The sequence below is a fragment of the Nothoprocta perdicaria genome, unplaced genomic scaffold (genome assembly GCF_003342845.1).
Source record: "Nothoprocta perdicaria isolate Ctin4 unplaced genomic scaffold, notPer1 scaffold_99, whole genome shotgun sequence".
Classification (NCBI taxonomy): domain Eukaryota; kingdom Metazoa; phylum Chordata; class Aves; order Tinamiformes; family Tinamidae; genus Nothoprocta; species Nothoprocta perdicaria.
The window spans coordinates 1,793,251-1,807,522 of NW_020456298.1; the positions used below are offsets into that span (position 1 = coordinate 1,793,251).

General features: G+C 40.9%; 1 protein-coding gene across 1 annotated transcript in view; it reads left to right on the plus strand.

The window, feature by feature from the left end:
• LOC112959343 (disrupted in schizophrenia 1 protein-like) overlaps positions 1–13,860 on the plus strand; it is an 80,394-nt gene extending 66,534 nt beyond the window's left edge. Inside the window, exons 8-10 of the mRNA XM_026053348.1 lie at positions 507–609; positions 8,426–8,614; positions 13,710–13,860. Coding sequence (XP_025909133.1) covers positions 507–609; positions 8,426–8,614; positions 13,710–13,849 — 432 coding nt within the window. The 3' untranslated portion in view covers positions 13,850–13,860. The remainder of the gene's footprint in view (positions 1–506; positions 610–8,425; positions 8,615–13,709) is intronic.
• Positions 13,861–14,272: the final 412 nt, after the last annotated feature.

The following is a 14,272-nucleotide window of genomic DNA, read 5'->3' on the forward strand; positions in this document are numbered from 1 at the left end:
ACAATATTGAGTTGGTTTAGCCTTCTTTATTGCCTATTCAGAGAACATCAGTAGCTTTTTTCTTTTGCTGGTTAGGACATGTGATGTGGTTGCACTGGCTAACAATAATAATAAAATCACAGTGCATTTTGTGTTTTGAAACCTTAAGCGCCAATCCTTGTTTTCCTTAAATTTCTCTGATTCCAGGTATCACGGAATTGTAATGTTCATACACTGCCCCTTCTTCCAAATTCGGCCTCAGTATCTAGTAGTGAAACATGTCMTTTCTTATGTAGGTAGCTAATGCTATTATTTTCTATTTTTGTAATGGAATATATGTGGCAAAAGCCACAGAAATTTTGATTCACATTGGATGTTTCAGCAAAGACATCACTTTTTATTAAGCTTTGTTACCTTACTGTAGGATATGTCATGTTCGTAAACCAAGAGCATTTGAAGCCCCATTTAAATTGCCTTGTATTTTTACATGAATGAATTATATCTCATGGCTGTCTGCCTCAATCTAGGTTTGCACAAGTCAGAAACTCTGCAGTACTTTGAGGAGGAAAGTGAGTGATATTGAGACTCAGCTACCAGCTCTACTTGAAGCCAAAATGCTGGCTGTTTCAGGTAAGTTTTAAATGATGGGAGGGGCTAATGACTGATGAGGGGTGTTTTGGGGCAGTTTGGTGACCCTCTTGTAGTTGAGTCTTCTTGGGCAAGCAGTCATGACTCTATCTGCACTTGGCCGGGTTCCTTGCAGCCATTCAAGTCCAGCAGAACTGATTAGCCTGGGCTGTGTCATGCCCTGTGTAAGGTGCTTCAGGCCCTTCTCCATGGTGGGAAGTGTTGTCCTACAGAGTGCTGGGCAAGAGGCATTAATCATATGAAGAACCTCATATTTTTTTGACAGGCAAAACTGATAAATAACTATCAATAGCTTGCCTAGCCTTTACAAGCTGACTGCCTAGAGCTCTCCAGCTAAGAAGAGCCATAATAAATTAACAGCAAAGGTATAATAATTACATGTATGGGTTTTAAATGGCACTTTAAAATGAAATACAATAATTGGCAGCTTCTGTTACTCCAATCGTTAAACAACTAATGTTGGCAGCAGAAGAGCAATTTGATCCTTGGAGCACTCGTGCATGTTATTTACAACCAGTAAAACATTGAAATGTGATTACAGAGTCTGATTCATAACAGCTTTACATGCTGCTTATTTTAGATTACTACACTGTTTACTACGGAGGACAAGGCAGAGCACAGTTTTGTCTCTAAGTTTGAAGAGGTGGTTCTTCTAATTCAACAGATTGTTTGCAAATGCATGAGTAGATGTCTCTTTCTCTRGACACCTGCCTCTGAGAGAAAGCTAAATAGGACGGAATGTATATTTGGTACAGAGAATTTTCTAGTGTTACACCAATTTTTTTTAGCAATACACTAATCTATCTAAAGAAAGTCTGCAGATTTTTTAATATATGTCAAAGGGATGGGATATAGCTGATTTTTTTTGGGCCTCTTGCTATCTCAGAGATAAGAATCTCATAGCTGTACACAGAAAATTATTTTCAAGTGAAACGTTGCACAATATCATGCCACTAGTTTGCCAGAGGTGCATAGCATCAAACTTGAGCAAAACCCTAACAGATTTGACCATATCTCTTATTGATTGTTTTATTTTTCTATGTGCAGGTGCAAGGTAAGCTGAGTAATCACCCTCCGGTGCCCTTGGGCAGTTTGAATATAGATAATTTTCTGGCTTTTAGAAACCAGGGTCATAGCTTTCCCAGATGCTTTTTGACTTTCTGGAGATCAGAAATTGAGTGTGCAGCTGCTTCATGCCGCTGGCAGGAAGTGGTGGGCCAGAAATGTTCKGCCTCATTCTGATACTTTGGGAGAGCAATTGAGAAGTGAGTGCGATTCCACAAACATTCCTAACAAYACTTTAGAGTTGTTAGCTCTTAAGAGAAGTTGCTTATATTTTAGGAGTAGATTCAAGAGACAGTTGAATGCCAGTGTTTATAGGAACTGTTTTCAGTGATGTGAGGATGATTGCCTCTGCATGCCTTTTAAGAACTAATAGCACTATTTCTTAGTGTTGATAAGAAGCGCTACTTCTGGTTTTATTCTTATTATGAAAAACTCAGGAATGTCACTGAGTAGTGCAGTCTTAAACAAAATTCTATGTGATTTTTCTGAGGATTTTCATATGGGCCTGTGAAACTGCAAAGATAACATTTATGGTTAAGTTCAATGTAATCTCTATCTTAAATCGTATTTATTGACATCAGTAAAGATCTGTTTAAAACTGAGCAAGGCTTTATGACTTTATATGTGGCTATGAAGACTTACTGTTGCTTTCAAATCTGACAAGCTTCCATTTACTACTATAGCAAATTTTTACAGACCTTTTTACWTTTTTACAGACATTATACCACAGTTAGTGGGTTTCTCTCTTGTGAAATGTATGGACTTTCAACTGCAGCTTGAAGGAAACTGTTGACTCTAAACCTATAATTGAGTTTTTTTCTCTTGTTTTGTGTGTGTATGTGTTTTTTTTTTTTTTTTGAGGTAAGGAGAAAATTGTGGGAAGAAATACAAGTTAAAATTGAAATCTGGAGTTAGGAAAATAGAAATGACTATAAGCTCAAAGCAGAAGAAAATGATGAAGCAGGGTAAAATATGTGTGAGTGGTGCATGTATAAAGAGTATTTTGGAAAATTAACAACAGCAACAACAAAAAAGTGCTGCTTGTATGCAACCAAAATTGAACTGGTGTAGCAAGAATTTGGAGAAAGAAGCTGATATGTGTAACATTAACTACTATAAAATTGCAGCATGTTCACGATAGGTAAGCAGGAGGAAAAACATATGAAAAATGCATTTTTTTTCTCCCTGAAGCTCAGACACAGAGGAGAAGCAGTGCAATTTATTGTCTTTTTGTGAAGAGAAATTACCTGGGCAGTCTCTTGTGACTACTAGCTGAATGGTGTTTGAGGCTTTTTGGGTCAACTAGCAGTAGCATCAAAAGCAAAGACTTGATGCTAATGAATGAYGTAGGTATTTAGCAGCAGATTTGAGGTAATAGTATACTGCCTAATGAAGGCCTATTTTTTTGGTGGATTGTACAGAGGCCTATGTCTTGTCACATCACAGAACTGGCTCTGCACCTCCACATTCTTGTTTSCAGCTGCAGCCTGGGTCTGATGTGAGAGGTGTACTGAGATGAATTCATCTTTGTGCCCACACCAGCCCTTTCTGCTGCAGCACACAGYGCTGGGCAGCAGGTGCCTTCCTGCAACCATCCGTTTATCCTCTGCAAAGTAAAGTTTGCCACTCCCTGTTGTTACAAGTGATGGACTCTTTAGCAAACCTATAAACTCATTTAATAAACAATGCCTGTAAGTGCCCTCCCTGCCCAAAAAGGTCTAACCCATCACACAGACCATAGGCACCTCTGCTCTTTGTCTTTTTATGCCCCTTCTGAATGGGACTACCAGTTGCATGGATGTCACTGGCTTTCAGTGAGCTTCAAAGACAGTTTGTTCCTGCTGAAGTTCYGTCATGATACGTGACTAGACAGCGGAAAATTATTGCTTCTGTTGTGTAAGTCAGTCACTCATGTAGTTACTTACTCTTCTTCCTGCTTACCTAACCTGCTATCCCTGGAGGGARATAGGGTAAAAAAGTCACTTTGGCAGCAACTTTGACTTTGTACTCTGAGGAGAAATGTTAGGTGGAGAGCCCTGTGAATAAACCCTGTGAATAAACTATCTTGATGTCTTGAGGTGTAAGAAAAAGTCTTGCACCTCATACGGTCTGTGGACTTGGTCTGACACTACAGTGGCCGATACAGATGACTGCCTCTATTAGCATATGCCATCCAGGAAGCCTTGTGACAAACCTCTCAAATTGAGTGCATGCAGTTTAGATGCCTAAATATAGATGTTGTGACTACTTTTCTTCCAGTTGTCTCTTTGGTTTCCTTCCTGTTGTGGTTGCTAAAAAGGCTGCAGTGACTTCATGTGTCCATCCAGATCACARATCTGAGCTGTCACCCTCATCCCTCATCGTGTCCCTTTCATTGATAGTGGCAGTATGTGGAAGCAGAGGAAGAAAAGAGAAGAAATGGAAGAGAACAGGAGCTTGAAGGGCAAGAGGGGTGGGGTGTGAGGGAGGGAGAAATGGTTATGTGGGGAGGCTGATGTGCACACATGTCTGTGCAGCTGCGTGACCCTTGAGTCCATGAGTCTCTTCTACCTGGGCATCCTTTTAGCATGCGCGGAGATGGGAAGGAGGGGGTTACACATAGTTAGTGAAGGAGAATTATACAGTTTGCAGCAATTACTTACTAGCTAATAYGTGAAGTAAATTGCTGGGACCGGTGTGCTCCTGGGCTAATCTGTACCGTGCTCATCACCCCAGTGCAGACACTTGAGGAGTCTGTGGTGACCAGGCTTTTGTCAGTCACCACTGCTGTTTAGAACAGGCTGAGTCTCAGTTTTGCTAAATTGCCATCTCCCATCTCTCTGCCTTTTTCTCTTCAGGGTGTGTATTCTTTTGTTTGTTTGTTTTCTTTTTGCCTTTTCACACAGGCAATTTTTCCGTGAGTCTTTGAGTTGCTGATGGTGTTTTAACTATTTTTGCTTTTGAATTTTTTTTTTTAGTGATGGATGCACCAAAAGCTCCACACAAWTTTAAGGAAAAGTTTCTTAACAGTGAGGGTGACAGAGCCCTGGCACAGGCTGCCCAGAGAGGYTGTGGAGTCTCCTTCTCTGGAGATCTTCAAAACCCGCCTGGATGTAGCTCTGTGCCACGTGCTCTAGGTGACMTTTTTTTTGAACTCATGAAGCATAATTTTGAGGGCTTTTYTGTGGAAAGTTTTCTTGAAAGACTCCTGCAAGAACCTACTATCTGCCTTGTCTTAACTGATTTTGTTTTCCAAGTTGCTCAAATGGGATTTTTGCTCAAATGAGCATTTTTCTGAAATACTCAAATTTCTGGGTTGCTCTGTACTCATTTATTCAATCCTAGTTCAAGAAAATTTCTCCTCCAAAAGTCTTTGATAGATTATTTTTTTCTCGGAGTTCATTGTTTCTTCCAAAGTTTGTTACTTCTGTGCATTTATTCATGTTTAAACTGAACAATTAGTAAGATACTAGTGAGGTATAAACTTTCTAGCATGGACATTTATAAACAATTTTCTGAAGTTGTAGATTTTCCTGTTTATACCATTTTAAGCCCTGGCACAGGCTGCCCAGGGAGGCTGTGGAGTYTCCTTCTCTGGAGGTCTTCCAAACCCGCCTGGATGCCRCCCTGTGCCCYGWGCTCTGGGTGTCCCYGCTKGAGCAGGGGGTTGGACTAGAGGATSTCTAGGGGTCCCTGCCAACCTCAGCCMCTCTGTGATTCTGTGATTTTGTGTATGTTTGTGCATACGTGCACAGAAGGCACAGAAGGCAGAAGGAAGGATGGGAAGGGTGGCATTTTGCTGTTCTGCCCCCTTCATAGAATGCCATTCTTACCTTTCTGAGGTTTTGGTATGGACAGCTTTTAGTCACAATATTTTTTTATATATGTATTTATTTATATATTGTTTAATTTTGTTGTCTCTGTACAGATTTTCTGAGTGAACAGTCGTTTTTGCTGCAGTGATTTAGACTTTCCGGGGAAGAAAATGACTGACTTTATCTAATATCATCCAGTGAGAATTCTGTCTAATGGAAATAGCTATGTAAAAATTCAATAAAGTAACGCTTATCGTGTACACGTAGGGAAAATGGTAATTGCATCTTGGGGGGGAAAAAAAGGGAAAAGCTGTAACCGTCTCAGAATACTAGCAGAATAGAATATTTCGGCAAATGCCTGAAGAATATYTTATTAGTCTCTAGTATCCAAAGTGACTTTGGCTATTAACAAAATCAACCGAACAAAAAAAAAGGCTCCCCAAAACAGGACAGTATGTTTTTAAATGTTGGCAGCCAGAGGCTGTATGTATTAACTTTTAAATCAACTTTCTTGTAGCATTCGGAAACTGTTATTTTGGTTGCTATGATTGAGGTCAGAAGCTCAGTGATGACTCGGTGGGGTATGAATCTGTAAATGCTCTCCTGAATTTTCACTGCAGCCTTTCAGACGTTTTTGCTGTCAGGGATATCTACAGCAGGCAATTTTGGCTTTTGGGCATACACCTGATGTCATTTCCTCATAGGCTGTGCTTTGATATCMGCTTCCCCTCTGGGACTTAAGATCCATTCAGTATGCATAAAACTTTTATGAATCATACCATACCTTTCTCCTTGCTGGCTGCTGAAGTGCTAGAGAAGGCTCCTGCTTCCAATGAAGAACCTCCTGTCCTCATGTTTTATTGAGAATCTGGAGCACCGATGCTTGGGATGAGTTCAGGCGCAGTAAAGATGCGCTGTTTAATTGTAAGTCTTGCTTCCTTAGAAACATCTGAGTATCTGCAGGCTTTTTTCTTTCCTTTTTTTTTTGGGGGGGGGGGGGATTTTTGTCCTATTTTTCTGCTACATTTTACCAATTTTGGAAATGGTTTAATTCTTTGTAGACTACAACTGGCAAAAAAAAAATTAGTTGAGAAATAAACAGGTAGTAACTTTCAGCTTTTAAAGTGAAAGGAAGAAAGGCTCTGTGAAAAGGCTCTTGATAGGACACTGCCTGTTATGACTAAATTAAAAGCAAACACACAAAACCCCCCAACCCAGGCCCGCCCTGTACTTGGCAATCTCTTCCGAAATTTTGGAAGGTGCAGTCTCCTTTTGGCCCCTCTGCGCAGCTGAGTTGGCCGCAGGTTCTCTCTTTCAGGAGGAAGGCTGTAAATTCTGGCCCCGAGCGTTCCCGCCGCTCCTGCGCGCGGGGSAACGGGGCTGCCGTCAGCAACGGGAGGCAGTTTGCAGCCTCCTGCCTGGTGTAAATGCCAGCACCTAGTTCTTGCTTCCCTCTCCTGCAGGAAGGGAACGGCAGCCCAGTATTTCTCTTTAAGATTTTTTGGGCAACACTTTCTCRAAAGGGAAGTAATGCTGCAATTTAGGAAACTGTGTTGTGGTTCTGGTGTTTTGGAATGTATCTTATTTTTCTACAATAAGCTTTTGAATTTATCTGTTATCTACAAGGAATGTGTTACTATATTCTTCTGCRGTAGTTGAAGTACCTTCTCTGAGGTAGTTGAGTACCTGAAAATGCTGGGGTTGCCAAGTTATTTCAGGAGTCTGAAATCGATGCATACCCTCTGTAGTCTGAGTGAGACATCCTGCGTCTGTGACTGGATGTTTGTCTCAACAATATCTGGATCAAGACTAACTTTGTAAATGTTAAATGCCCTTGCTTACTAGATCAAACGGCTTTTTTTTTTTTAAGTTAGGATAATGCTGGAGCTGTGTTGTGCTACAGATTTTCTGTCTTGTGTCTACAATTCTACATGGAAATGTTTTCTTAGCAAAATATTCTGTTGATGCACTTTTGCTTTATAAAACAAATAGTTTAATCACATACAACTGTACAAGTTTTTTTAATATGTAGCCTAACAATAGTTACTACTGCTTAAAAATGGTTTAGTAGCTGAGCTCTTCACCATTCCTAGTATATTTATACTGAAGGCTTCTCTATAAAACAAGGAAATATGCCTATCCCTATTCTTATAAAGCAATATTTGAGAAGGATAAAGTGGCTMATGTTGTATGCTACAGTGCTTTGGATTCTGGTGCCATGTTTAAGGGAGCTCAACATGTTTTTTTGGAAAATCCAGAGCAATGTGAGCTGTTAATACTGAGGTATCCTCCAGTTTCTGGTGTCCCAAGCTTCAGGGAGAGCCGGATGTGGAGAGTTGTGTCTTTTAACTATGCTTGCTCAGAATTTTCTTCTCATTTTCCTTTTAGTTGCTGCATGCCACTTAAGAAATGTGATGTTGTCGTTTTTGAGCAGCCTTGATGCMTCTTAGTTCATGATGCCTCTTAGTTCAAATGCATGGTGCCTCTCAGTTCAAGGAGAAATATTTCAGTCTAGCAGATTGATAGCATCCGTTTCAAAACCACTGTGAGTTGAGTTGTCCTCCAAAACCTGCAGATGGTCTGACTGATTACAGTACAATAATCCATGAATTACACTATAACGTTTTCTGCAGGGCAGACCTTTAAAATAGATTTTCTCCAAAAAATGTAAATGGTAGCAATACAAAAAAGACTATATCTGYATGAATTTAAATCTGTAAAATTATTATTCTTTTTGTGGGATTTTAAAAAATGGATGGTTGCAAGCTGTTSACTCTTACTGCAGAAGAGTCTAGGAAGTTTCTCTGATTTAGTCTTTAAGTGGCKTTTGGAGAGTGTAGTTGCTTAATTTCCCTTGTTTTCTGTGTAACCTACTGATGTTGCAAATATCTGTTTTGTTCTGTTCCTTCCTCTTCCCCCTCTCCCAAATGAACATACAGGAAGTAATTTTGGGACTGCTAAGGATCTGACAGAAGAAATAAGATCGCTAATGTCTGAGAAAGAGGGTCTAGAAGGACTTCTCAACGAGCTRTTGGTGTTGAGTGCCAGAAATATCCGAAAATTAGAGAGAATTAAAGACGATTACAACAGACTGAAACAAGAACTKGAGCAGGGAGAGACCGCCTTTGGTAAGTCAATAAGCACAGGCAATTACAGCTTTTGTTCAGCTGGGGGGACCTACAAGTCTGCTGGGTGTGTTAACCCTCCCTGTGTTCCACAGAACATATATGCTTTCAGAGGAGAGTTTGGCCAGCTAAGCAGTTTGCTGCACAGGATCTTCAGYTTTGTCTGGTAGCTGGTGGGGAAGGGAAGGGAAGGAGCATCCTGATAAAATACTGCTTTTGAGATCTCTCTTAGCCCACTTTTCAAATGCGTTGTAAAAATGATGATGATGCCCTGTGTATATTCACATAGAGTGATATACACATAAATAATCTTCTAGCTGTGAGCAGTAGGTGATGTTGAATGTACCAGCATTAGCAATGTGTTCAGTAAGGCTCTGCTCGTGAGCTGAAAGGGATGAGTGGTTCTAAGGCAAGGCTTCTTTATTTAGATTTATGACTGGGAGGAGAGGATTTCAGCAGCTTAACTAATACGGCTCGCATATGCCCATAAGCAGTACTTGGGTTGCAGTGTCACAGTGGAATTGCAAAAGYTATCTGCATTTATGGGAAAAACTACAGACTAACGAAGTAGCAAGGCCGCTAGGCCTGGCCCATCCTCTCTGGCTAGTGTCCCCTCTCCTGGAGTTGTTGTGCTCATAAAGTGGCCTTGCTGCTTGGTTTAAATGTTACCTCCACTTTTAATTTGCTGATTACAAATGTGCAGTTACTATGGTTACCTCCAAACAGCTAAGTGTAAGTCTGAGGGATTGATTAAAGCTCTAAGGGTTTGAATGTCTTTGTTTTTTTCACGATCTTGTGGGCCAGAGGTTGGCTGAGGACAGAAAAGTGCCTCCGACTTAAAAGACTATGAAGACACATAGACACATAGGTAGGCAGAGTTATCTTGGATGCAAAATTAATGCCCTTTAAAATACACAGAATAATACATGTGTAGTCCTAGAAAAGAATTTGCTTTGTTAGAAACTAGATGGCTAAAAAACTTCCACAATATTCCTCAGGGAGGTATGCCAATACCTAAGCAATGCTATCCAAAAGCACGCTGTGCAGCGCTTCCCCTTTGCTTGAATTTGCAAGGGGTGGAAGAGGTTTCTTACCTTCTGAGCTGTCTGTTCTGTTGCTACTTTGTTTCTAGGACAATGAAACATCTTGTAAGTTTTTCAGAGAAACACTACTTATTTGTGCTTTTACTCATCAGGGTTTCAAAACAAGCTCATGTAAGACTGTTGCTGAAGCAACAGAGCTGGTAGCAGCTCAGAGACTCTTTTTCCCTTCGCTTTTAGTAGCTGAAATGAAGTGTCATTTTGTTCTGACCTCTACTGTTCTGCAATATATGACAATAAATTGCAAAACACAAGATGTTTACCGAGCAGATTGGTTTTTAATTTATTGTGATTCTATAGCAGTTGGAAGAGAAATTTYATCCTTGTGTAAAATAAAACTCTTTTAATAGAGAGCTAGATATCAGAAAGATATAGATKGAAATCTCAGATGGTCCCTTGTCTTCCCCTCTGCCCCTTTTGCATGCTGTCTGCACCATTTTCTTTAAAGAATGGAAATGCCTTTAGGTTTGAGAACACTAGCAGGACATTGATACTAAATGTTTAATTACTCCAACAACAAAAATAGCCTTCTGTTACAATCTGGAAAATAGTAAACACAGGAGACACCCACTTTTATGAACTGATTGCTGTTTTGCACAAGGCTTTTGTGTTTGGAGAATAAAGCATAAACAATGGGAAGAGAATAGAAATCTGTTACTGTGGGATAGTTTTAAGCCATAGATAGTGTATGATGGTTGAGAAGGTTTTTGCTGTGGCTGTTGCTGCCTTTTATTTTGTTGGATGCTGCAGTCTTGTCTGTGGCAGAATGACTGAGAATGGAGCTTTTTTTGTGTGGTGAAATGGTTGCAGTTTGCAAGCTTTAGCATTTGAAAAATTGAATGGATGGAGCTAAGCCTGGCAGGGGCGCTCCAAGTGCCAGGGCACAGCCCAGCAGGCTCTGACCCCTTCTGTTCCCTGCACCAGCGCGATTATAAGCGGTGCATCTCTGTCCCCAAAAGCCCAAGCAGCTCTCTAGCAACCTGCAGTAAATCTCCTTGTGACTTTTGGACTTTGTTCCTCCTCTTTCCCTCCACCAGGCTGAATTCAGGCCTCTGCTTTCGCGACGACATAGCTCTGAGTGCAGGTAGTGCCCTRCTCCCCTGCTCATGCTGGGCTGCACGCAGGCCTCTGCAGGCAGCCACGCTTTGAGGCTGGAGTTAGCTGGCCTATTGCAAGACCTGGGGGGTAAGCCAGGCCCCAGGCCTTGTCGTGCACCACAGTTAGGTTGTTGCTGCTGTTGCACGGGGCACTTGTCCCGGGGAAGCTCCGTGCTGSCCTGGCCGCGCTTGCAGGGCTGCTGCTGCCCTCCATGAGCTGCCCACAGGTAATGAGGGAGAGCAGGAGCACTTTGGGCTGAATGAAATAAATGTGTGAAATCAGCGTCTGCCACAGACTGGACAGAGGTGACTGGAAGATGCRCAGCAGAGAGTCCTTATGTCTTCTCTTCCTGCGAGGTTTATGCTCATTGAAGGGAGTTTGTGGGCTGAGGTCACTTGCACTGTACAAAGGACAGGCTTCGTTTCCCTCCTAGAGGGGTCAATGGATTGACTGGATGCCATGAGCAGTTGTACGCTTTCATTCTTGCTTTCATATTATTTCCAGGGAATAATCTTCTACTTTCCCTTTCTCAGGAGCTCTCCCCCTTTTCACTTACAGCTCCTTAAAACCTTCTGCGGGACTATTTCTACACATAGCCATCTTCACACCACCTTGGACTGTTGTCTTTTGTGCCTCTGAACTTCTCAGAAAACTTACTTAGAAATGGCTGTTGAACTGAAGATAATGCCACTTTGAAGATATCTTTTTTATTTTTTCTTCAGAACAAAAAAATGGAACACTAAAATGTGTGTATGTGTTTCTCTTGTGGATAAATTGGTCACCATTTTTTTCCCCTTCATTAGTAATTGTTGATTTCTCACAGTAATGTCGATACAAGAAAGCAGACGTCAAGGGAAGAGACTTAATCACACAATAATCAGAGCTGGAATTTTAAACAGGACGCATCATTAGCATGTTAATGAATTTTCTCACTTTGTGCCAGCTGCCCAAGTATAAAAGATATTGCAGATGTTGTGCAAAAATCAGGCTTGGCTTACTGTGCTGAGAGCTGTCAATGTTCCCTACAAAGGAGACTTGATAAAAATCCTTTCATATTTTTAGAGATGCTCAAAGATATTTTTTCCCTTTGGATAATAGAAGCATCAAAAAGTGACTTATTAGTATTTTAGGATGAATAGTACTAATTTGCTTTTATATAGTAACTTTCTTTTGAGGGTGTCGGAGCACTTTTATAGATGCAATCTACTGTTATTGCCATTTTACACATACACAAACCAGAGAGGCAGAGAGGTCATGCAATTTTACTTGAAATGGCAGTGGAGCCAAGTTTCCTGATTGATGCTCTAGCAAGTAGAATTAATCACTTTAAATAAACAGACCTGAAATTAAGTGATGCTTTGATGAGCTTTGCATTCTTCTTGACCACAGGGCTTTCTATAGCCTTTCACATAGTGATTCYGAGAAAAATCCCTGAAGATCGTGTGCTTTCCTGTTGACCAGGCCTGCCTTAGGAAGCAAAGGGCTCTGTTGTGGTGARGAAGGTAATTGCTTTGCAGCCCAGAGCAGCCCAAGCCTTGCTCCAGACAAGTGAAACTTAATTACTCGCCTGTCTGCCAAACTGCTGGATAGCACTTAAATCCTGACTTGCACTGATTGGCGTTTCTAACCTAGGGCTGGAAATGAAAGCGACCCTCTTGTCTCCGTTTCCTCATTACCAATATTGAAGGGCAAGTTTGCTGGCCCCATTTGCTAAATCCCTTTTCTAGCTGCACTCGGCCAGTTCCTGCCCCTATCACATACACTTTGGAGACAACATCTACTGGTGAGCAGTGCACAGAGCTAGGGGCTCTCTGCTACGTGATCTACCCCATAAGGTGACCTTGCCAAGTCACTGGAAGAAGAATTTCTATACAGAATGGATTTATAGAGGAAATACGAAGTAAAGGCCATCGTGTGCATCAAAGCAGCACATTAATTCTTTTTATAATCATTGTTTGGAAACTGAAACTTCATTCTTTGCRACTGAGCTCTCATTGACATTACTGAGGGCTTTACTGCCTTAGAAAAAGCTCTTGTTGGTCCTAGAGCTCTCAGCCAGCCAGCTTGTGGAGTGGCTGAGATTTCCGGGGGGTRAACAGATAGACTTCTTAAATAATGGATTGTAGCAGATTGGGATTTTCCTTTTGGAAGTGCATGTAMCATGCTTGCACATGGTATCTCATAGCTATTTGTCCTGTACCTGGAGGGAAACCAATCCATGTCCATTTTTTATTTACTTTTTTGAAAAGTATGCTTAGCTAATTGACTTATTAATAATTGAACTATTGCACAGTTTGTTCCATTTCTATTGCCCTTTAAAGAATAACAAAAATTCTGCTCTTCTCACAGTTATTGTTCAAGAGCTCTATATTTAGCCATCATGCAGGATGAAATTAATTACTCTGAAACTTGGCATTCTTGTGGTCAACAGAAATCACTAGGGGCGCTACTTAAAATAATACTGGCATTGTGCTCCAAAGTTCTTATGAAAAGCAGGCTTGCTGTTTCCTGCAGAAATGTATAGGATGTGATTTGCCAAACTGTTAATGAGTATTTACTGTAAAGTATTTTTATTCCTTTTTAAMGGCACAGTTTTATGCTGGCAGATTCATCAGTAAAAATCTGATAACAGAAGTATTTGCTTTTAATAGTAGCTCTTATATGAAAACTCTCCTAATGTCATTTCTAACTTTGATTTTTACAATATTTTTTGGAAAGGTCTAAAAGCTATTAAAATTCCCTAGCAGTCTGAATTATTTCGAAAATATAATTTCGGCCTCTGTTTGTGCTATGAAAAAAAATTCCATATTTTTCTTTACTGATTTCCAGGTTATGTAAGTATTGTGTCTTCAGTGTTGTTTTCTTTTCTGCACCAAATAGGCTTTCTGTATTCTTTCCAGAGCTCATCTTGTGTCTGAGTGATTATTTGATTTTAAACGGAAAAGATGAACCTTTTGATTGCTTCTGTTTAAATAAATCATTAAAGGAAAACAGCACAGTGTGTAACAGATGGGCTTCCATGAGGAAGAAGCTGTTCTGAGGCTCATCGGGCATCTACTTCTAATTTGTGCAAGGTCGCTGTGTTCCGCATGTCACAAGTATCTGAAATGCTGGTGGTCACTCACGTGAGAGGTGGAATGGGGCAGTTTGTTGCTTATGTCTGTGGCCATCTCTTTTTTTTTAACAGGGTTCTTATCGGCTTTAACTCGCTTTTGCTCTCYTCAGCTTTCACAAAACGCACCCAGTGTGAGGTGGTGGTGGAGGAGGCAGCGCTGGCGGTGCAGCGGGTCACTCGGGGTCTTTACTCCGAGTTAACGTTCAGCTGATGCTCCAAAGCAGCAGCCAGCAGCCATTTGGCAGGCACTGAGGAAAAGCCAGGTCCATGTGACAACGGAAAACTAAAAGCAACCAAAGAAATAAACTATCACAAAACCCTTGCAGAGCTCCATTTCTTTTGTCTTGG